The sequence below is a fragment of the Hyla sarda genome, chromosome 1, assembly GCF_029499605.1.
Source record: "Hyla sarda isolate aHylSar1 chromosome 1, aHylSar1.hap1, whole genome shotgun sequence".
NCBI classification, from domain to species: Eukaryota; Metazoa; Chordata; class Amphibia; order Anura; family Hylidae; genus Hyla; species Hyla sarda.
The window spans coordinates 109,470,607-109,496,154 of record NC_079189.1 but is presented as its reverse complement, the minus strand read 5'-3'; the positions used below and the strand labels follow the sequence as shown (position 1 = coordinate 109,496,154).

The following is a 25,548-nucleotide window of genomic DNA, read 5'->3' as shown; positions in this document are numbered from 1 at the left end:
GAAGACAGCGGAGGCAGGCGAGGGGACCTCCGGCTGCCGTGCTGGATGATCGGATCGCCGCGGCAGCGCTGCGGGTGATCCGATCATCCAATTAAGTGACCGCGATGCTGCAGATGCCGTGATCGGTATTGATCACGGCATCTGAGGGGTTAATGACGGGATCGTGGATGTCTGCCATTACCGACGGGTCCCTGACTGCGATCAACAGCTGGGACCTGCCGCGCATGATCCGGGCATCGTTTCGATGCCCGCAGTTATTCTTAGGATGTAAATGTACGTCCTGGTGCGTTAAGTACCGCATCACCAGGACGTACATTTACATCCTTCGTCGTTAAGGGGTTAAAGAGAAGTCTTTCAAAATAACTTGATTTATTCAGGTAAAGCTCCGTCTAGATTCATTGACATAGAGAAAGCCTTAACCGCTACTCTGTGATTGACATACCTGATAGGCTGTCAATTGATATTGACACCTGGACTACTAAGCATCAAATAAGCAGGAACTTAACTTAATAAATGACAAGTTATACGGAATCTGCTCTTAAAACTATATCAATCCACTCTTTACAAGTGAAAATTCAAATGCATGCAAGATTAGAGAGCACATTAGTAAAGCAATAGTAAGCTACACACATACGTGGTTATGCCAAACAATGTTAAACAACAGAAAGCCCTGGAAAAATTACCTCTGTTACTTTAAGAAAACCAGCACTGTTGCTCACAATATTCCTGTGAGAAAGCTTTGCACCCTTTGGATTTCCTAATGGAAAATGTATACAGGAGTTAAATGACAAGTTGTATACATTACACACGATGTGAACAATATAGGTACATGTAAAATGCATTATACCTGCCTAATGCAATATGGAATATATTAGTGCTATATAATATTGTACTTAAAAGAGTTTGTGTCATTTGTAAAGACTTTTGACATGCTGTCCAGAAAAGTTAGAAGTATAGATCGCACCCTGTCTCAGTCCTGAAACCTGCTGCATTTGAGAATAATAGCCAGGTAAAGTGCATGCTTCACTCTCCGGCTGTCAATTCCAACCCTTGACAGGTCTAAAAACATTTTTTTACAAATGACACTAATGCATTAAAGGACAACTGCAGCACAATATACACTTATCCCCTATCTACAAGATAGGGGATAAGTGTTTGATCGCGGGGGGTCCGACCGTTGGGACCCCCCTCGATCTCCCTAACGGGGCGCCGCCATTAGCGCTCATAGTGAGCGCTGAAGGCGCGTAGCGTCGACCTAGAGGTCGACGGTGACGCCCCGTCTCCTCCCCATCCCAATACAGTTCTATGGGGGAGACTGGGAGGCAGGAACACTTCCTCCCCGCCTCTCCCATAGAGATGTATGGAGGAGGCGTGCTGGCCGCAACGTTATGCTGCGGCTTGCACGCCCACTGCACGGGAGAGCCACGGGAGAGCCACGGCATAGCCGCGGCCCCGTACAGGAGATCACAGGGGGTCCCAGCGTTCGGACCCCCCGCGATCAAACACTTATCCCCCTATCCTATGGATAGGGGAGAAGTGTTAATTACGCTGCAGATGTCCTTTAAGCACAATTTTTTCCACTAAGAAAACCATGATAAATGCACATCTCTTCCTATTTGTCACTGCTTTACTATAAAAAGGGCCAAGATGTATCCAGAGCAAGCCACTTTGCAACCAGATGGCTTCTTTCATTTCTGAAAAAACCTGTGAAAAATGAAGTAGCAATCCGATTGGTTGCTATGGGCAACTCAGCAACACTTCCTCTGGACAGATTTTGATAAATCTCCTCCATTGTCTCTTAAAAGGGGTACTCCGGTGGAAAACATTTTTTTTTCTCTTTAACTTTCTGGCACCAGTTGATTTCAAACAGATTTGTAAATGACTTCTATTAAAATCTTTACCCTTCCAGTACTTTTTAGCAGCTGTATGCTACAGAGGAAATTCTTTTCTTTTTCAATTTATTTTTTGTCTTGTCCACCGTGCTCTCTGCTGACACCTGATGCCCGTATCAGGAACTGTCCAGAGCAGGAGAAAATCCTCAATACAAACCTTTGCTGCTCCGGACAGTTCCTGACAGGGACAGAGGTGTCAGCAGAGAGCACTGTGGACAAGACAAAAAAGAAAAGAATTTCCGAGTACTGGAAGGGTAAAGATTTTTTAATAGAAGTCATTTAAAGATCTGTTTAACTTTCTGGCACCAGTTGATTTAATAAATAAAACATGTTTTCCACCGGAGTACCCCTTTAAGTTTAAGTTTAATAATTTCTGCAATGTCATGGAGAAAACATTTCTCCAATATATTGTAACATTACAGGCCATGTCAACATACGTCCAAGGAGAATGCAGAGTACTAGCTACTGTGCTTTGCAAATATTTTCACAGAGCATTTGGTATCCGTGTCAGACATCATATCCTACTAAACTCGGGTATACAGTTTGCAGTGAGGGGAACTGTGCATGTAAGTTGCAGCGATTCACTAAAGGTAGAGTGTGAAAGTCTAGGCCAGATCTAAATTCTGTGGTCCGGAAACTCAATTGACAACTGAGTAAACAATCATTAAATTATGTATTGTCATATTTTGATCTACTAGGCTAATGGGAAAAAGGCAAAAACAAAAATTAAAGGATTTTTACTATATTAAATAAAAATTCACCTGTTGTTCCGCTTGTGAAGCAAACTACTGCCAGGTCTTCTGGCTTTGGTGGCTAAAAGGAATGGAAACACATTTAGTATATATGGATTACAAAAATACTTGAGTCTTTAAAGGGGTACTTTGCCCCTAGACATCTTATCCCCCCGCGATCTCTCTGCTGAACCAGGCGTTAATTTAGAGCTTCAGGTGCAGTGCTGGAAGCTCGTGACGTCACGGCCACGCCCCCCTCAATGCACCCCACAGACTTGCATTTAGGGGGCATGGCCATGATGTCACGAGCGGGGCGTGACATCACGAGCCTCCGCCCCAGATTGCCAGTCAGCCGGCACAGAGCTAAGTTCGCTCCGTTCACCGGATGTCTGGGGTGCCGCAGCCGAAATAGCATGGGTCCCCAGCGGCGGGACCTCCACGATCAGACATCTTATCCTCTATCCTTTGGATAAGGGATGAGCTGTCTAGGGGTGGAGTTTTCCAGCGATTTTTTTTTACAATTAAATGTAGCTGGACTGGGGTAAAACTGTGAAGAAGGTGTACTCACCTTCCCCTAATCCCACTGCAAAGCACCTTCTGGTCTCAGGCAGGTGGATCGGGGGGGGGGGGGGGGGGTTTGTGGGGGGCGGTATTGCAAAGTGAAAATTATCTTTTGGTAAGATCTATCTTGCTGGTAAGAGCTTAGAGACCACTTGGGACTGCTGGAGAGTATGGCGATTTAACAGGCAACTATAAGCAGTTTTATTATATTATACAACCACTTTAAATATGCCTCCTCCATAGAATAATCATGTATATTTACCTCTTTATACTACAATTTAAAAAAAATCGCCCAATAGCATGCATCACCACTCAACTTACCTTTGGTTTCTCATGATGATTCCTTCCTTCTTCCTGGATTGGAGGACAAACAGCATTAAATTAATGAACAGCATAGGTGTTAAAAAAAAAAAAAAAAAAACTAAAACAGCACCTTCCATGGGCACTGTGAGATCCAAAAACTTGTTATATGCTGTTACTGATGAAACTTAAAGGCCTTTTGTAATATGATCGCTTCAGGTTTTTTTTTTTTTAAATATTTAATAAAGAAAACCACTACTGAAAAACCCACCACTAGGGGTCCCCTTTCCTACTGGGACACTAACCAGTCCTGCAGCAGCATCAGGATTGCCCATGGGTCATGGACAAGAAATTACTTGTCCATTACCTGCATGAAAAGATGCACCAATCACCTCCCAGCACCACAAGCTGAGGTGCTGGGCCCCTTCCCCTGAGAGGATTTCTAACATTGTGAGCTAATGAAAAGAGGTATTTTTATAATAAATATAGGTGATAGAGGCATTCAAATTTTGATGTAAATTGTCAGGTACTGAGTAACATTTATGGGATCTGACAGGGTACGTTTTAAAACAAAAAGCACTCACTCTCCTGCTTTTATTACATTAACTTAATACGTTTGCCTATTATATATCTATATTACCTATAAAACCATATAGGCATTACAGAAACCATATCGCTCCCTCCCTATATAAGCACCACTTGGTAAAGGTCCCCATAATGGTGCCTCAATTCAGCTAAGCGTCGTAGGTTTTATTCCAAATAACGAATAACTACATAGATTTTACTCCACATTGGGCTGTTTGACTAACTAAGAGCAGTAACAAACTAACGCTTTTGGATAGTTCCTGACAAAAATTGTCTGAAAAACATGTTAAAGAAAAGCCAAAAAGCATCTTAAATTTCATATATTATTTCAGCTGTAAAATACAGCTCAAAAAGCATAGTGTGCATACAGCCCAACACAAATATGAACCTGAATATTAGTAAGAATATTTTTATGAATACTAACCTCGATGTCTTTTAAGCTGACTACTTCAACTCCACACTTCTTGCCTCTCTCCACGAGGTCCTCATCAAAGGGATCCATCAGTACAACTGTCTGAAGGCCGGGGGTGTCTCCCTTTTCCACATTGTCCAGTAGTAATTTAGCTTTTTCAGTATTGTCACAGAACACCAGAGAAATCTCCGCTAGAAATAGTAACACAGGCTCAATATTGTCACAAATCAACAGAGAAATCTCTGCTAGAAATAGTAACATAGGCTACTGAACAAATTCACCATTGTCTAATACAACAGTTTTAGAACACCCAGCCAAAAACCAAAAAGGAATTATGTATTTCTTCAGAATTCCCAGCACTGATTGTATTTTAAAAATATTCAGTCAATAGGGAAAGAAGCTATAACAGTTCTAGAACATATTTCATGTAAAAAAAACATGGCTCTGAATGTAGTATAAATCTAGCATAAACCGGATAAGCCAGAAAATCTGGTACCTTTGTTTACAATGTAGGTAATCGCCTCCGCTCCGAGGGTATCATAGAGAGGCACAGCCACCATGGAGTAGGTGTAGCAGCCCAGTTCTGTGATTATCCACTGTAAATAGAAGATTTATAGATTCATCACATTATTCCCAACATTGGCAAGATAGGACTTGACAGACCTTTCAATATAACTGCATAAGGGTGGGGGTTGCAATTTATATACAACACTGAGATATATTACAGGGAATTGCAGAAGTTATTTGTATTATTCTACTAGCTGAGTACCCGGCGCTCCCCAGTTTTTCCTACCCAATTCTTTTGGGAGAGAAAAAGCAACAAAAGGAGAAAGCTTTTGTCCCTAAATCCCCTCCTCATATCCCGACCCCAAATCCCCTCCTCATATCCCAACGTCCTATTTAGTCCTCATATCCTGTCCTCAGGTGGGGCTGAGCTGTGATGAAGATATTGTAAGCCGAAAATAGAAGGGGACGTGGCTTTGTGGGAGTGATTTGTAAGCCAGACTAATACACAAAAAGGGTAGAATATAAAAAGGGGTGTGGTTTAAATGGTGGATGTGTCTTTGCAAGATGGGGCGGGGCATGGCATGCTGCCAGCCGGCGTGACACATTCACGAGGGGATGCAGAGCGGAGCAAGGTACCAGAAGTCCCATATACGTGCATGGGACTTGAAACAAAAACCGCATTCTTCACAAGGGTTAGGGTTAACTTAACCATCCTATATTTTTACTTGACATATAAGTAACATGTGACCGAGTATTATCAAAATATCTCCAACTGTTTGGAAGTTATGCTGGAACATACATTTCCCATAGACTTGTATGGGATTTTAAAAAAGGTAAGGGTTAATTTACCTATCCTATGTTTGTAGTTGACATATTGGTAACGTGTCAAGTTTCATGTTATTATCTTTAGCCATTTGGTACCCACACAGGGGGAGATTTATCAAAACCTGTCCAGAGGAAAAGTTACTGAGCTGCCCATAGCAACCAGATTGTTTCTTTCATTTTTGAAAAGGCCTATGAAAAATGAAAGAAGCAATCTGATTGGTTGCTTTGGGGAACTCAGCAACTTTTCTTGTGGACAGTTTTGTTAAATCTCCCCCATTGAGTTTATATATACACACATACATACATATGTACAGTATATATACTGTATTTATCGGCGTATAACACTAATATTTTTAGCCTAAAGTCTATCTGCCTGTTATATGCTGATAAGTCGCTGCAAAGTGGGCGCTTTAAATCAATGAACTGCAGCGGCTTTTGCAGGTGCAGAGACCTGCCGTCGCTGCCGGCTTCTCTTCCCCTGCCTGTCCTGGGGTCCAGAGACTGACGGCGCCGCTGCCCCATTGCGCTACCCCCCTGGTTTTTCTGACCCCGCACAAGCCCCCAGGAAAGGCAGGGGGAGAGAGGCCGTCGCTGCCCACTTCTCTCCCCCTGCCTTTCCTGGGGTCTAGAGCCCTGCTGCCGCCGCTTCTCTCTCCCTGGCTATCGGCGCCGCTGCCCCATTGCCTCCCCGGTTGTATAATTACCTGTTGCCGGGGTCGGGTCCGCGCTGCTTCTGGCCTCTGGTATGGCGTCCCCTGCGTCGTTGCTATGCGCTGCGCAATGACGAGTGAAGTCACTCGTCATTGCGTCTCGCAGCACATAGCAACGACGCAGGGGACGCCACACTGGAGGCCAGAAGCAGCGCAGACCCGACCCCGGCAACAGGTAATTATACAACCGGGGATGGGGGAGGCAACAGGGCAGCGCCGGCAATGGGTGCCGCTGCCCCTTCTCTCCCCCTGGCTATCGGCGCCGTTGCCCCACTGTCGGCGCCGCTTCTCTCCCCCTGGCTATCGGCGTCGGCAATGGGGCAGCGGCGGCATCAGGGCTCTAGACCCCAGGAAAGGCAGGGGGAGAGAAGCGGGCAGCGACGCCCTTTCTCCCCCTGCCATTCCTGGGGGCTTCTGCGGGGTCAGAAACAGTGTATCGGGGTATACACATGCACACACACACACCCTCATTTTACCAAGGATATTTGGGTAAAAAACTTTTTTTACCCAAATATCCTTGGTAAAATGAGGGTGCGTGTTATAGGCCGGTGCGTGGTATACCCTGATAAAAAAGGTAATAAATATAAATCTATACATATACACACACATACATTGTGTGTGTAATTAATATATATATATATATATATACATATATATACATATATATACATATATATATATACACACACACACACACACACACACACACATATACATATACATACACACACACACACATATACAAACACAGGGCCAGTTTTAGGCTTAGCGTGGCCCTAAGCAAAATCAAAAGAGGGGTCCCAAAAGTCGTAATAGTGCACTAACCAGAGTTGCACATTTTTGGTCACCATAAAAAAATTATCTAAAAAGCAATTGAAAAGTCCCATCAAAAACAAAAATGGTACCGATAAAAACTACAAATCAAAGCGCAAAAAATGACCCTCATACATCCCCATATACAGAAAAATAAAAAAATAAAGTTATAGGGATCAGAATAGTACAATTTTATATTTTGTTTAGTTTCCCCTCCCACATTAGGGGTGCAGGACAGTCTCCCCCCCCCCCCCCCCCCCCCCCCACATTAGGGGTGCAGGACAGCCCCCCCCCCACCACCACATTAGGGGTGCAGGACAGCCCCCCCCACCACCACATTAGGGGTGCAGGACAGTCCCCCCCCACATTTGGGGTGCAGGACAGTTCCCCCCCACATTTGAGGTGCAGGACAGTTCCCCCCCACATTTGAGGTGCAGGACAGTTCTCTCCCCCCCCCCCACATTAGGGGTGCAGGACAGTCCCCCCACATTAGGGGTGCAGGACAGTCCCCCCCCCCACATTAGGGGTGCAGGACAGTCCCCCCCCCCCCACATTAGGGGTGCAGGACAGTCCCCCCCCCCCCACATTAGGGGTGCAGGACAGTCCGTCCCCCCCCCCCACATTAGGGGTGCAGGACAGTCCCCCCCCCCCCCACATTAGGGGTGCAGGACAGTCCCCCCCCCCCCACATTAGGGGTGCAGGACAGTTACCCCCCCCCCCCCCACATTAGGGGTGCAGGACAGTCCCCCCACAGACATACAGCCTTCAAGCCATATACACAGTGTATGGCTGGAGGCTGTATGTCTGTGCATTGCCCCACTTCAGTGTTCTGACCACCGCTCCTCCGGTCCGGGGTCATGATCTACTGCTATGGCCTATAGACCATAGCAGTAGGTCCCGGGACCGGAGGTCGGAGCACCAAAGAGGACGTTCTGCCAGCTGGTGCTGGTGACCATTCCGACTGGCGCGCGTCCTCCTCACAGCTCCGCTCCTCCGTTGCTATGGATGTCAGTGACGTCCCTGCGTGCGCTAACTCCCGGCGACCCCTGCGTTTTAAAAGTGAACGCGGGGGCCACCGCAGAAAGGTAACAGGACATCCTTGTGTCCCGAAAAGATTTTCCGGGACACAGGGATGTCCAGAATGTGACGGGGGCCCCCTGCGGGCTGCTCAGTGGCGGCCCCCCCGGGCTTGATTAGGCCTATGCTTAGCAGCCGGCAGGGGGGCCCTGGTCTTCCCCGCCCTAACGCCGGCCATGTGTGTGTGTGTGTGTGTGTGTGTGTGTGTGTGTGTGTGTGTGTGTATATATATGTATATATATATATATATATATATATATATATATATATATATATATATATATATATATATATATATATATATATATATATGTTAGTCCCATTTAAGTTTTTGGGCTACATTGCACAAATATGTCATAATACTTGCTCAAAAGGTATTCCGTGACATACGTGTGCAAACAACCACTGACTAGTATACATCTGACGTATACTGCCAATACACCCACACAAACCTAATACAGCACAATAATTCTGTCTTTGTCTTGTTTAGCTGAAAATAAAAAGTGCCAAATACCTTCAAATATATACACATTTGAGGAGTGTTGCAAACCGGTTAATGTATTATACACCATGTTACTGTGTTTCCATGGCTTATTTTTATTAAAAACAAAAAATAAATAAAAAAAAACATACAGCAGAAATCCATGATATACTGTTTTCTTCTGCAAATTTACTATTCTTTGCATGCAGACTGAAATTGAGAACAATGAAAAGCATATTTCACATAGTGGAACTCCTCTCCTCTTACCTCCGGCCTGTTTTGTGCAAAAATGCCAATAAACTGTTCCGAGCTTGGCTTACAGCCTCTGTGCAGCAAGGCAGACCCCACATACTCTGCCCTATCTGACACCTTTGGAAGAGAATGAAAATAAAAAACATTTCAGTTACATGTAGTAGAAAAAACTGCATGTGTCCATTTTATATCCATCTAAATTAATGGGTCTCTACATTACATCAGAGAGAGAGGACACCTATTTTACATTCAAACAAACATTATGGGGGAGATTTATTAAAAAATATCTAGAGGAAAAGTTGTTGAGTTGCCCATAGCAACCAATCAGATCACTTTTTTCATTTTGTAAAAGGCCTGTGAAAATGAAAGAAGTGATCTGATTGGTTGCTATGGACAACTCAGCAACTTTTCCTCTAGACAGGTTTTGATAAATCTCCCCCATTACTATTCCAAGTTATAATAAAGATGGTTAACAACTACATGTTAAAATAACACAAGGAAAAGAGAAATAAAAAAAACACACAACAACATACAGTAGCTAGAGCCAACTATCTTGTAACATTTTTCCTTCATAAAAAATGGATAGGGGATAGGGGATAAGATGTTAGATCGCCGCAGTCCCGCTGCTGGGGACCCTGGGGATCGCCGCTGCGGCACCCCACCATCATTACTGCACAGAGCGAGTTCGCTCTGTGCGTAATGACGGGCGATACAGGGGCCGGAGCAGCATGATGTCATGGCTCCGCCCCTCATGACATCACGGCCCGTCCCCTTAATGCAAGTCTATGGCAGGGGGCGTGATGACCGCCACGCCCCCTTCCCATAGTCTTGTATTGACGGGGGCGGGCCGTGACGCAACGATGCTCCGGCCCCTGTATTGCCCGTCATTACGTGCAGAGCGATCTCGCTCTGCGCAGTAATGATAGCAGGGTGCTGCAGCGGCGATCCCCGGGGTCCCCAGCAGCGGGACCCCGGCGATCTGACATCTTATCCCCTATCCTTTGGATAGGGGATAAGATGTCTAGGGGCGGAGTACCAGGCCAATTTTATTTTTGCATTTTCGTTTTTTCCTCCTCGCCTTCTAAAAATCATAACTCTTATATTTCCACCCACAGACCCATATAAGGGCTTGTTTTTTGCGTCACCAATTTAACTTTTACCATAAAATGTACGGCGCAACCAACCAAAATAATTATTTATGTGGGAAAATTAAGAAGAAAACAATTTAGAAAGCAATTTAGCAAATTTTGGAAGGTTTTGTTTTCATGCCGTGCACTTTACGGTAAAAAATACAAGTTTTCTTTATTCTGTGGGTCAATATGATTAAAATGATTCCCATGTTATATGCCTTTTTTTATAATTGCTCCGCTTAAAAAAAAAAATCTCATACTATTTTAACAAAGTTAGTATGTTTGAAATTGCCCTATTTTGATCAGCTATAACTCTTATTTTTCCGTATAGGGGGCGGTATGGGGCTCATTTTTTGCACCGTGATCTGATTTAATTTTTTTTATTTTTTTATCAGTACCACTTTTGCTTATATTTTAAAGTTTTTTTGAATTTTTGATTAATTTTTTGGGGAATAAAATGACAACAATGCAGCAATTTTGATTAACATTTTTATTGGGGGGGGGGGGGGGAGGGGATTTTTCAAAATTATTATTATTTTTTTTATTTTTTATTAACACTTTAATAGTCCCCATAGGGGACTATTTATAGCAATCATTTGGTTGCTAATACTGTTCAGGGCTATGCATAGGACTGATCAGTATTATCGACTATCTTCTGCTCTGGTCTGCTTGATCTCAGACCAGAGCAGAAGACAGCCAGAGGCAGGTGAGGGGACCTCTGGACGCCATGCTGGATGATCGGACCCCCACGGCAGTGCTGCGGACAATCCGATCATCCATTTAAAGTACTGTACTGCCGCAGATGCAGATGAGGGGTTACTGGAGGACATCTGCGCAATCGCGGATGTCCGCCATTACCGGCGGGTCCCTGGCTGCTGAGAGCAACTGGGACCTGTGCTCGCGGTCATGGCGGAGCGTAAATATACGTCATGGTGCGATAAATACCACTGCACCATGACGTCCATTGTCGTTAAGGGGTTAATATACTGCCCAGACCAAGTTTGTTTGGCTTATCAGTAGACATCCTAATCATTACCACCCCCACGAGCACACACAGATTGCCTAATCCCCAAAACAAGCCTTCAGTCCTATTTTATTACTTTGTTTTTCACCGGACTACCCCTTTAAACTAAGGTTTTCAATACTCCTGACTCCTCTGTATGTGTTAGGAACTGTCTAGATTAGAACAGTTCCTTACACATACAGAGGTGTCAGCAGAGAGCACTGTGGTCAGACTGGAAAGAACTTTACAACTTTCTCTAGAGCATACAGCAGTACAGGAAGGATCAAGATTTTAAAATAGTAATTTACAAATCTGTTTAACTTTCTGGCACCAACTGATTTAAAAACAATTGTTATCCACTGGAGTACCCCTTTAACTCTGCATGAAGCCTCTGATTCCTGGCAGTTTACATAGCAATTCACTGAAGACTAAGCCCAGACTAAGCACCTTTTACAGTTTCTTGATACACCCTTTAATTCCAGAGATATTAGGATTAATAGTTTGTCTGACAATTCAGGGAATAGTCAGATAGGCGTGAACTCATTTTTAATAATGAGAGTGAATATCGGGAAATGGGTGGGATTATAGAGTTAAAGGGTGTGTATTAGGCATACGTGCCTCAATGTACAACATTCACACCCCGTCACTGTATAATCCCGCCTTTCACACAATAACTATAATTAAAACACTGATGTAGCTATAAAATTTGGAGGAAGAGGAATAAAAAAATAAATAAAAAAAAATGCAGTAAGTTGATATACACAAGAAAACTTTGCGTGTCATATTGTCTGGGTTATTTCCTCTATTTTCTGTAAAGGAGTAGAACTGTGATCAAAGTCTGAGTAAAACCTGTATTACCTCTTGATAAGATATCCACTGATATGGCTGATTAGGCTTCCTATGTCCCAAACAAGGTCCATTATCTAAGTAAAAAAAATAAAAGAAAACACAAATCAAATGATTAAAATGTTACACTGCAAAAGTAGATTTATAAAAAATGTGTAAAAAAACCAAAAAAAAACACCAACAGTTTATGCATTTAACGTAAGCGATGTGAAATGGATCTGCCATGCTTACAAGCTTTAATTGTTATGTAAAACAATTGTTTGGCTTCTTTCACATTGCTGTTTGAACACGGCAGTGCAACGCACGTCAGAATAGCGGGAGAAAAAAAAAACATCATGCAAAGTCTTTTTCTCCTGCCATTTCCCTTAAAAAAAATAAAAAAAATAAAAAAAAGAGCCCTAACGGAAGTTTTCCGACTGGGCACAACGGCAGTGTGAAAGGGGCCTTATATAGACACCGTAATCATTACACAAGATAGTCTATAAAGTCTACAGCCAGCCGCTTCACCCACACTAAACCCAACATACCGGGTTATAGTGCGGGTGAATGGGATAACAACAGAGACACCCATTGTATTAGCCTCCATTGCTAATAGTCAACTTGGAGGTGTGATCTATGCCACTACATCTGAAGTGTCAAAAAGGTTAACCCCAACTATCTTTGCAAACAGATCAACATTCAGAGCTCCAAGTTTTACCCATAGCCAAAACTGTATGCCAGGTTTCTGGTGGGCAAAAGTTACTATTTTTTGGACAAGCTGTGATATAGGCAATACATTTCTTCCCCCCCCACCCCACCCCCCCTGCTCCTCTAATCTTAGTTTCTTAAGAAGTAGGTAGTGTAAATTTTCCTGGCTTAACAAATTTACTACACTGCTCAAAAAATAAAAAGGAACATTAAGATAACAGATCCTAGATCTGAATGAACTAATCGCATGAAAAACTTTCGTCTTTACATAGTTGAATGTGCTGATAACAAAATCACACAAAAATTATCAATGGAAATCAAATTTATCAACCCATGGAGGTGTGGATATGGAGTCACACTCAAAATCAAAGTGGAAAACCACATTACAGGCTGATCCAACTTTGATGTAATGTCCTTAAAACAAGTCAAAATGAGGCTCAGTAGTGTGTGTGGCCTCCACGTGCCCGTATAACCTCCGTACAACGCTTGGGCATGCTCCTGACGAGGTGGCGGATGGTCTCCTGAGGGATGTCCTCCCAGACCTGGACTAAAGCATCTGCCAACTCCTGGACAGTCTGTGGTGCAATGTGGTGTTGGTGGATGGAGCAAGACATGATGTCCCAAATGTGCTCAATTTGATTCAGGTCTGGGGAATGGGCGGGCCAGTCCATAGCAAATGCCATCATCTTGCAGGAACTGCTGACACACTCCAGCCATATGAGATCTAGCATTGTCTTGCATTAGGAGGAACCCAGGGCCAACCGCACCAGCATGTGGTCTCACAAGGGGTCTGAGGATCTCATCTCTGTACCTAATGGCAGTCAGGCTACCTCTGCCAAGCACATGGAGGGCTGTGCGCCCCCCCCCCCCACAAAGAAATGCCACCCCACACCATTACTGACCCACCGCCAAACCAGTCATGCTGGAGGATGTTGCAGACAGCAGAACCTTCTCAACGGCGTCTCCACAGTGTGAACCTGCTTTCATCTGTGAAGAACACAAGGCACCAGTGGTGAATTTGCCAATCTTTGTGTTCTCTGGCAAATGCCAAACGTCCTGCACGGTGTTGGGCTGTAAGCACAACGCCCACCTGTGGACGTCAGAACCGCATACCACCCTCATGGAGTCCATTTCTGACCGTTTGAGTGGACACATGCACATTTGTGGCCTGCTAAAGGTCATTTTGCAGGGCTATGGCAGTGCTCCTCCTGCTCCTCCTTGCACAAAGGCAGAGGTAGCAGTCCTTCTCCTGGTAGCGCCTCCATGCTCTGGACACTACGCTGACAGACACAGCAAACCTTCTTGCCACAGCTCGCCTTGATGTGCCATCCTGGATGAACTGCACTACCTGAGCCACTTGTGTGGGTTGTAGATGCCGTCTCATGCTACCACTACGGTGAAAGCACCGCCAGCATTCAAAAGTGACCAAAACATCAGCCAGGAAACATAGGATCTGAGAAGTGGTCTGTGTCACACCTGCAGAACCACTCCTTTATTGGAGGTGTCTTGCTAATTGCCTATAATTTTCACCTGTTGTCTGTTCCATTTTCACAATAGCATGTGAAATTGATTGTCAATCAGTGTTTATTCCTGAGTGGACAGTGTGATTTCACAGAAGTGTCATTGACTTGGAGTTACATTGTGTTGTTTAAGTGTTCCCTTAATTTTTTTGAGCAGTGTATAAAAAAAAATAAAAAATAAAAAAAAAAGTACAACAAATATTTGTGTAAATTATATTGAATATCTTTATAAAAGGGTATCCAGTGGAAAACAATGGTTTCTGGTGACAAAAAGGTAAACAGATTTGTATACTACTTTTATATAAAAATCTTTATCCTTCCAGTTCTTATCAGCTGCTGTATGCTATAGAGAAAGTTGTGTAGTTCTTTTCTGTCTGACCACAGTGTTCTCTGCTGACACCTCTGTCTGTGTCGGGAACTGTCCAGAGTAGGAGCAAATCCCCATAGCAAACCTCTCCTGCTCTGGACTGTGGTCAGACTGGAAAGAACTACACAGCAGCTGATAAGTACAGGAAGGATTAACATTTTTAAATAGAATTTACAAGTCTGTGTAACTTTCTGGCACCAGTTGATTTGAAAACATTTTTTCCACCGGAGTAACCCTTTAAGCACAAAGCTGACAGGCGTTTCAGTTAGAGGGTGAACAAAGACAGCAAACGATACATTTGGCGCATCTTACTCGCTTAATTAAAACTAAGATAAGTTAATAGGTTACATGGAAATACGTTTAGCTACTAAAGCATGACATCTCTTCTAGTATATGACAAGCAAATATTAACTTCTTGAAGACTTTTTTGCTATTGTCTATCAGCATTTTGATAGGTCATCTTAATTTCTACAAAGACAAAGCTGTATGTAGCCACCTTATATTATGTAAGAAGCAATGGGAAGTTTAGTCATCACATATACATAGCCTCAAATCTTTTCATGTGAAAACACTGAAGAAATGACACCCTGCTACACTATAAAGTAGTGAGTGCAGCATGTATAACATTGCTTAAAAGGACATCTGCAGCACTGGTACCTAAAAATAAGTTTACCTCATATGATAGCTCTTTGAAAGACCTTTCCAACAATACATCATTTGTACAAATCCGTCCAGCCTTTCTCTGGTAATTGCCGCCCGAAGCAGTAAGCAGCCATGTCATAAAGACTACATCTCCCATGATTCCCAGTAAGCTGCTCCCCCCCCCCACAGCTCCTTCCCATCCTCACCACATGTTCTCCCCTGTCCAATAGGAGAGCACTCTGCAGAACATACTAGCTAAGAAAACACACATTGCTTACATAGCTAGTAGCCGAAGCAGGGAGGCAGAAGTAACACCATCATAAGATGCTAAAACACAAACCTTTCCCTATAAAGCAGTCTCTAGATGTTGTAACACTACAACTCCCAGCATGCCTTGACTGAATCTTGCTATCCAGTCATGCTGCGAGTTGCAGTGGTGCCTCCAGCTGTTGCAACACTACAACTCCCAGCATGCCCAGACAGCCAAAGTTTAAGCTATCAGCAAGTGTCACCTACAACCATTAAGACAAACCTATAAATCAGTATTTTAGAGGGAAAACTTTAGACATCCAGGTGATCATCTCTTTTATTGTCAAGTGTTTTATATCTGTCATTATTCATGACTACGGCTTTGTGGAATTGTGAAATGCTGTAGAAGGCTGATTTCAAACCAAAAAATCATTACTTCTTATAATATAAATAAAAGCTTAAAAAGGTGTACGCCGCCCCTAGACATCTTATCCCCTATCCAAAGGATAGGGGATAAGAAGTCAGATCACAGGGTGCCCGCTGCTGGGAACCCCCGCAATTTCTCCAGCAGCATCTCGAGTCATCTTCTGCATGGAGCGAGCTTTGTTCGGTGCCTGATGATGGGCGATACAGGGGCTGGATACAGTGACATCACAGCCTGCCCCCTCAATGCAAGTCTATGGGAGGAAGCTTTGCGGTCATCATCAAGCACGGAGTGAAGTTTGCTCCGTGCAGCCGATGACGGGGGATGCTGCAGGAGAAATTGCGGGGGTTCCCAGCGGCTGGACCCTTGTGATCTGACATCTCCCCTAGATGTCTAGGGGCGGAGTACCCCTTTAATCTAGTAGTGGTTGATAATTTAAAAGGAAAAAAAAAAAAAAAAAAAGGCTCAAACCAGTCTGCAAAAAATTTTTTTGGGGCAGAGTACAATAATGAATATAGGATCATTAGCAGCATAAACACAATGGTGACAATTTATTATTGGAAAACCAACTTTTTTTGCACCACAATTCTGGTGCATTTTTTTTGTGCAAACTTTTTCTAGATCGTGTGGCAGATGTTGCCCATAGTTTTTTTTAGCTACAAAAAGGAGGACCTGTGGCCTCCCCAGACTGTGATTATTTCAAATAAAAGCTTAGGGTGGCCTTAGTCTAAATGGTTTTTTATCAACTGCCCTACTATCGGGATGTATAGGCTTTTGTACCCCATCTAGCGGTCACTGAATCCATCAGATTGGCGTCCCCTACATAAGGTGCACAGAGCCTCTTTGTCTTCACTGTCTGTGTGAAGCCCTTCTGCCCATCCCCGTCATGAATGGACCCTTAAAAAGTGTACTTACTTTATATAATGTAGGTAGTAGCTTTATATGTAAAAATGTTGTCTTGTCCCTGCAGCTTTTGCCTGTGTGTATCTGTGCAGAGGAGAAATGCAGTGTGGCCAGAGCCCTCTTCATTGTATTCTAGCCTAGGATATCTCTTGCCGCCCCCCCCCCCAATTATATTACTTACAGGCTCCTGTTATACAATACCTGGCTGTAGTACAATAAAAAGGGCTCTGGACTGCTAAAGGGTTAATCTTTGGCAGAGGGAAGACTTGCACACAAAGACGACATTGGCCCTCATTTACTATTGCAAACCCGACATGTTTTGTCTGGATGTGAGCCAGATTCTGGCATATTGCACCAGAAATTCTCTCTGCGCCAGAATAGAAAAAAAGAACGACATTGTGTGTCCCGACATTTTCACAAAAAAAAAACAACATATTTACTAAGGTTTCCACAGAAAATGTGGTGGATTTGTGCTGAGGAAATCCAGACAGATCAGAGCATGTGTAAAAAAACTAAGTGTAGGGAAAGTGGAAAATGTAGGGAAACCTAAAAATTTGGGGAAATTAAAACCCACAAAGAAACCTACACAACACTCTTAGTAAATCAGGGCCATTATCTGCTACTGATAACACCAGCAATGATGCCATTCTGCACACACTCCTGCCTGGTACCTACCTGCCCTAGGAATCTTTAAAGCTGCTTAGTGATGACTATACCTACAGGTTAGTTCAGACAACAGTAGCAGTAGGAGGGGAGACACGGGAGAAGCTCTGTGCCCATCAGACTGATTTACTGTCATATGGGGTTCAAAAACCTTCATATCTCTGGAATTTGGGGGGGGGGGGGAATAAATTAAGAACCCCCCTCCAGAACCAGGCACCCTAAGCTTTCAGAATGTATAAAAAAAATAATAATAATCAATGTCTGGTCACAGGCCTCTTTAAGCAAAATCTAACTATTTGGCAAATAAATTTAGGTTTTTCAATATGGAAAAGATAGTAATTGTTTATCTGCCGATTTCTGTTTGTACGTGTATTTTATTTTTAGAAAACAGTACAAATTTTGTATTGTTTTACACCAAATTTAAAAAAGTTATCGTTAAGGACCGGATGGGGATGAACCTGTAGGGGTTATAGGGTCAGCATCATTCTGGGCAAACACAAAACCAAACCAACCAACATTATTAATAAATTCCCAACAATGAAAAAGAGGGCTTCTTACTTGACACTCTCAATCCTCTTTGAAACACTTCATATACTGTTCTGACATCATCATAATAGTAAGTGATGACCTCATCATTATCCAGCAGAGTTGATCTACGTGCATTCTCATGACCCTAAGTTTATAGGAAGAAAAAAAAAAAAAAGTTAGCAAGATTTACAATAGTAATTGATAATTTCAATAAAAGGAGACATTGGCACAGATTAATCCATCTGCCTGAAACTAAAACAGTCTGATTTTGCCTATAACAACCAAACACAACTCAACTCTCATAACAAAGGGGTACTCCGCTGCTCAGTGTTTGGAACAAACTGCTCTGAACACTTGAGCCGGCGCCAGTAACTCGTGATGTCATAGCCCTGCACCCTCAATGCAAGTCTATGGGAGGGGGCATGACGGCTCTCATAGACTTGCATTGAGGGGCAGGGTGTGATGTCATGAGGGGGCGGGTCTATGATGTCACAAGCTCCTGGTGCCGGCTCCAGCGTTCGGAACAGTTTGTTCCAAACGCTGAGCAGCGGAGTACCCCTTTAACCAGCTCTGGTAAAACGAAGGCTGAGTTCTGATTGGTTATTATGGGAAAAGCAGAAGCACAAATACCAAAATGTGAACCCATCTTTACTTTAAATAAATAAAATTAAATAAATAGAATGAAAGAAATATTTGCCTAGAACCTAAACACAAGACATTTTCAGGACTTCCACTAAATGCCTGATACCAAATTATTCAGATGCAACAAAATTATCAAATTGTGAATACTTTGAAATTTACACCCACTAATCTAACAATCTATCCATTTTTTTTTTTTTTTTTTTTTTTTTTTTTTTTTTTTTTTTATATATATCAACTGGCTCCAGAAAGTTAAACAGATTTGTAAATTACTTTTATTAAAAAATATTAATCCTTTCAGCACTTATGAGCTTCTGAAGTTAAGGTTGTTCTTTTCTGTCTAAGTGCTCTCTTCTGACACGTCTCGGGAATCGCCCAGTTTAGAAGAGGTTTTCTATGAGGATTTGCTTCCAAACTGGGCGGTTCCCAAGACACGTGTCATCAGAGAGGACTTAGACCGAAATCCTTTGGATAGTGGATAAAATGTTTTTGCCCGTAATACACCTTTAAAACATCAGGACAATGAAACAGAAGAGAACATCCTCTCCTCACCCCCTTATACCCCTTCTACTCTTTTCTCTTCAAATTTTCCATTCTCCCATTTCTCAGAGCCTCCTTTCTATTTAACAAATACATTGTCCATAACAGTTGTGTGTAAAATTATTGCAATTAACTGTTCAGGTCATGTTATCTCCTTTGATAATTCTAATTTATAATATAATTATTCAATAATATACATTAAAATTACTGTAAACCAATGCTAGAGTGGTTTTTCCTATAATAGAAGCTTCACCATATAACTGCATGGGAAAGTTGTTACATGACACTTGTTTACAGCATGGTTCCCGGTCTCCTATGAAGTCAAAAGCTGCAGGATTTCTGACAGTGGCCTTCTCGTCAAAAACCTCAGGCCATCTTCATATGTCCGGAATTCCGGAGATTCCGGAGCAGGAGAGTCCCATAATATTCAATGGGATTCTGCTGTGCACATGGCAGAATTTCCTCACCAGATGTTTCTGGAACAGAAATTCCACTTTGTGTCCCCAGAAAGAATAAACCTGTTCATTCTTTCTGTGGACTCCGGGCAGAATGCATAGCAGTCGATGAGATGGCACATAATATGCCGGCACCCCCAGTCTCTTAAATGTCAGCACAGAGATTTTCCGTGTGGACATTCCAGGAGTGTGAACATAGCCTCACAGGTACGCCATTTATTTGCACTATATGCAATAATAATACCAAAATGATTTGTTAGGATATGTTCACACAGATAAAAATTTACTGAGATTTTCAGGTCCAAATCAGTGCATTTCTACATGGAAATCCTTCTCCAATTGACTTTAATAGCGAATGGCTTTGAATGTCCACACGGCACTACACGGTGTGATTTTATCAGCGCTGAACGTACAATACCTCTAAGGGCTCATTCAGGTCAGACAAATGTGAAATGAAGCGCTAATGTATTCATACACAGAAAGGCACAGGCCCCACTGATGTCACTGCCCTAAACATGGTCTGCTAGTGGACTACATTTTTTTTGTGATTTTTTTTTTTAAACATACAAGAGTTTTGTCTTGGACAAAAAAAGTGGTGCAATCCATGTTAATAAAATTACCTAATATAAGTCACCTGCTGACCGCTCAAGTCATGGAAAGAAGTGGGGCCCATGTCTATCCATATAAATCTGCATCAAAATCTCTGAAATACCACCAGATTTCCGCACTGAAATTTTCAGCCTCTTAATTTTCTCTTAATTTCCTATTTAAACAGGCCCCTATCCTACCTAGAGTCTTGCTCATGCCATGTACTTTCCATTTTTAACAAACAATGCCCTGCAAATGTGTAGCTTTAATCCTTTCGATTAGGTTAATGCACACAATAGGTTAACTGTTTGTATATGGAGGCGTTTCAATTCTGGCAAAGCAGTAGAATTATCTCCAAGTAATATCCCAAACAAATCTACAAAGATACACACACAGCTACATAAACATCCATTATACTTTTGTTTAACTTGTTACTTAACCCCTCAATGACTTATCAAACCTTTTGACAGGTCTTAAAGGGTTACTCCACTACCCAGCGACCGGAACATTGAGTTTCGAACTCCGTGTGCGGGCTTCCGTGTTCACTCCCGCCCCCTCCTCAATGCAAGTCTATGGGACAGGGCGTGACTGCCGTCTAGCCCCCTTCCCATAGGCTTTCATTGAGGGGTTAGGCCGTGACGTCACGAGGGGGCGGGCGCGAACACGGAAGCACGCACACAACGTTCGAAACTCAATTTTCCAGACGCTGGGGAGCAGAGTAACTTTTTAAAATAAATAAAAAAAATATGACAGGGACACAATGTTTAAGTAGGTATTACCCAAGTATAGGCTTGTATTTAATAATAAATAATTCTGGACCATCTTAGAGGGACTGAAGTACAAATAAATTGAAAAGGCACTAGAATACCCAGTTGTTAAAATGGAATGTCCCTACATTTAAAAGGGGTATTCCGGGCAAAAACATCTTATCCCCTATCGAAAGTATAGGGGATAAGATTTCTGATTGCGGGGGGCCTACCGCTGGAACCCCCGCAGCAGCCCGCATTCTATGCGTAGCTGCGTCTTAAGTTTCTGAAACCTCCGGGCTTCCGAAACGGGGTCGTGACGTCACGTCACGCCCCTCCATTTCTATGGGAGGTGGCGTAACAGCCGCAACGCCCCCTCCAATAGACCTGAATGGAGGGGGTGTGGCGTGACGTCACCTCCCCGTCTCGGAAGCCCGGAGGTTTCCGAAACTTCAGACGAAGCTATGCATAGAATGCGGGTTGCTGCAGGGAGATCGCTGGGGGTCCCAGCGGCGGGCCCCCTGCGATCAGACATCTTATCCCCTATCCTTTCGATAGGGGATAAGATGTTTTTGCCCGGAATACCCCTTTAAACACTGCCCGCTCAGTACTGAGGGTGTCAGACTGATATACCCTATTGACAGAGCTAACAGTAATTGAACGGTTGGCACTTTACTCAGATTTTCAGGAGAAATACAACAGAGAAATGAAAAAAGGCAAGTGTGTCCACATTGGATGACATCTCTCCTTAAATGCAGTGTTGTATAGTATGTCTTACTGCAAGTTACCATGTGGCAAACTACTACAAATTGCAATGCTTCTCCTGTAGAAGCTGGGCTAGCTAAATATGATATTACATAGTTACATAGTTAGTACGGTCGAAAAAAGACATATGTCCATCAAGTTCAACCAGGGAATTGGCCCTAAACTAGATTGAGTCATGGTCTCTAGAACATTTCATAAATTAAAAACAAACTAAAATAAAACTAGTATATAGTAAGAGCCTACTATACATTTAAAAAAACTCCCTTTATTTTAGAGGTTTATATTACCTAAAGAGTAACGATTGCCTGTCAACTCCAGACCCATCCACCATACAAGGAGTAAATGATTTACAAAAACAAGGGATTTAGGATAGAAAGTATGTGTTGATCTCATTAGTCTCTTATTAACGAGGCCACAACAAAACTCTGTACTTTGGAAAGTATTAGAAATATGAAACCTGCTACATTCCAGTTTCCATGAACTAAAGCGATTAAAGCATCAAGTCTAGAGTACAAAATCTAAATTCCCCTTAATAGGATTTTAAAGGTAATGTACACTGTCCACATGAGAAATTCAGACAGGGACACTAGTCTATCAGGTTATACAGACTGGCGAGTTATAAAGAGAAGCCTCGGGCCGATGACTATTTACATAACCTCCCAGTATAAAGTCATTACACAATAGACAGGTGTTTTCTTTCCCTGTTAAGCAGGTTGATAAAATATATCCGCCCTAACCCCAGTAGACACAAAACGCTTCATTCATTTTAGAGCTATCACCTGTTTATGGAAATGTATTACCCTCCATGTGTTGTTGCTCCTCATAACATCCAGCACAGCCCTATAATTTAAAAGGGAACACGTCATTACTTTCATGCTGCCTTAACCACAGGTCACTGGGGTGGTCTCCAGTGGCTTCTGCCTTTCCCAGTGGTACTCCCTTGCAAAACCTCTTGGCCCCTATCCACAAAATAGGCTATAAGTGTCTGATCGTAGAGAGTGACTGCTGGGACACCCCCGCCATTTCCAGCCCAGAGGCCTGGCTCCCCGTATACGGTTACTGTCGACCACCGTACAAACCGGCTCTCCCATAAAGCTGCATGGAAGGGTGTCTTTGTGTGGCAGTCAACAGTAATCCATGCACAGAGCAGTGATCACACCGTCCATGGAGAGAGCCAGGGTGCCTGGCAGGAGATCACAAGGGGTTCCAGCAGTCGGCGCCTCCGCGATTAGACTTATCCCCTATCCTGTGGATAGGGAATAAGATGTTCCGCTATAACTGCCTAATCTCTCCCCTATACTCAAACAGGAGGTGATCAAGCAATCAAGACTGGTGGGGTGGGGATAAGCCACCGGGGACCACCGTAATTACTCCTGCTTCAGGCAGCATGAAAATAAGGACAGGTTCCCTCTTCAGTGCCGGCACTGCTATAGCGAGTAGTAAGGCCTCAGGCACGGTGCTGTGTTGCTAATATTTATTACATATGTAAATATGGTGCCCGTAGACATCTACGGACCCATACAATAGCCCTAATTTCATACGAAGGTATACACTTTTCTTTTACAGCATGCAGTATAAAATGGCACCATACTGTAACACAGAATGTCTAGAGCACTGTTGTCCAGGCATGCTGGTTTTTAAGCTATACACTGCATCAAAATCTGCCAAAAGCCAGATCTGGATAAGCAAAAAGATCAGCTAGACTTCTTCAGTTTAGAATAGACGTCTTAGTCATAGACCAAAAAGAGATGGACTGACCTTTAAGCTTTGTTGGCAAATTTCTGCAACATTCAAGATTTTAGGAGTGTGGAGAAAGTCCTGCAGACTCTGAAATGCATAGAAGATATTTGCCCACCCATTACTATGCTATGTTCTGGCTTCAGTGGAGCTTGTTATTCTTCTTCAAAGACAAACAAAGGCGATATTTAATGAGGTAACCTGCAGAAGTGTCTTGGAGTTGTAGCAGGAAACCCCAAAGCACCTTGGGTAGGCTTCAATTCAACGTTCCCACTGGAAAACTATGTAACAAGTTCTAAGTAACAAATCCTTGATGGATTTTGTACTTTATACAATCTAAACAACCACGATTCAGTCATTTATTTAATTATAATAAAATGTCCCTCTGAATATAGTGCATGCTAAACTCCTGACATTCCATTGGACTTGCCGATGAAGCTCCATATAAAAGAGCCCAACGGCAATATGAGTCCTAAGGCACAACCAGTTGCTGAATCATGGCCTTAAAGACTTGAAGATGCAAGAAGCAGATCACTACTGGTTCTGGTAGAGGGGTGTATAAAGCTGTGACCAAAAAAAAAAAAAAAAAAAAAAAAAGGCTAAATGGCCATGTTAGGATCTTAGTGGTTCTGACTCCCTTGATCAATGGGTGATGGTATATTCTAGTTATATGCCTAAAAGCAAATAAATAAATAATGGATATCAGACAGAACTGCCATGACTGTGGATTAAACTTTCTTTTTCCTCTTCTGCACAAAATCTAATTTATCTTTCAAGCAAAGAATTTATCTTGAGGAAAGTACAACACACCCTTGTGTTGGACTTTCCTCAGAAGAAATTCTTTGCTTGAAGGATTTTTTAGCACCAAAATTGCTGAGTTTGGCGCCAAATTTTACATCACAGAAAAGTCTGGCAGAAACATCTCATGAAATATTCAATTTTTTTTTTTTTTTTTAATAACATTTTTCAATAATAATTATGTTTTTTTTTAAATAATTACTTAAATAACACCTTTTCCCCAAAAAATTAAAACTACAAAAATGTTTGCGATTTCTACACAAAAAGCTGGTGTAAAATTAAGCAGACAATATATGTGGACAAGTCCACTTTTACAAAACTGATGTGAACAGTGTAAATCATGGCACAGAGCTCTTTGAAAATGTGGTCGATACTTTTCGCGCCAAAATGTTGGCGTGAAATTGATTTTTTTTTTATTTGAGAATCTCCCACATAGTGTGCTTTTCTATTTTGCACAAAAGTGCAAAAGTGTTCCTATTCCTTATTCCAACATAACCATCATATCTTTCATCCATATTGCTAAATGCTTAACTCTATGTCCCAGAGCAAGACTGGCGACCAATCACAGCTCAGCTTTCATATCTTAAGCCATTAACGACGTAGGACGTAAATGTTCGTCCTGGTGCCCTGGTATTTAAGGCACCAGGACGTACATTTACGTTCTCTACATGACGCGAGAACAAGAACGGTGCTCGCATCAAGCACGGCAGGTTGTGCTGATGTCTGCCATTAACCCCTCAGATGCTGTGTTCAATATAAATCACGGCATCTAAGGCAAAGGCACTTTGAATGGATGATCGAATCGCTTGCTGCACTGCCTCCGTCAGTCCTCCCGACGTCGTCACTGATAATAATTTGCTTTCAAAATCTGATTGCAAAAAAAGTGAAAAAGCCTTTCCCCCCCAATAAGAATTTAATGGCCCCTTTTTCCCCATTTGACCCAAAAAAGCGTAAGAAAATAATTATTAACAAACATATTTGGTATCGCCACGTGCGCAAATGTCCAAACTATGACAATATGATGATAATGATCCCGTATAGTGAACGGCATAGACGTAAAAAAAAAAATCCAAAAGTTCAAAATTGCTGCTTTTTTATGGGTATCATTTTAATCATACTGACCCACAGAAGAAAGAAAAGAAAAAAAAAGTTATTTTTACCATAAAGTGTAG

The 25,548-nt window shown here is 42.6% G+C and overlaps 1 protein-coding gene across 6 annotated transcripts in view; it reads right to left on the bottom strand.

The window, feature by feature from the left end:
* ACSL1 (acyl-CoA synthetase long chain family member 1) overlaps window positions 1–25,548 on the bottom strand; it is a 130,927-nt gene that overhangs the window by 33,106 nt on the left and 72,273 nt on the right. For all 6 annotated transcript variants that reach the window (XM_056560065.1, XM_056560068.1, XM_056560056.1 and 3 more), the window contains 8 exons: window positions 18,139–18,253; window positions 12,138–12,202; window positions 9,162–9,263; window positions 4,978–5,077; window positions 4,494–4,672; window positions 3,506–3,538; window positions 2,654–2,705; window positions 684–757 (listed from right to left, as the gene is read on the bottom strand). In XM_056560065.1, the coding sequence (XP_056416040.1) occupies window positions 684–757; window positions 2,654–2,705; window positions 3,506–3,538; window positions 4,494–4,672; window positions 4,978–5,077; window positions 9,162–9,263; window positions 12,138–12,202; window positions 18,139–18,253 (720 nt within the window). The remainder of the gene's footprint in view (window positions 1–683; window positions 758–2,653; window positions 2,706–3,505; window positions 3,539–4,493; window positions 4,673–4,977; window positions 5,078–9,161; window positions 9,264–12,137; window positions 12,203–18,138; window positions 18,254–25,548) is intronic.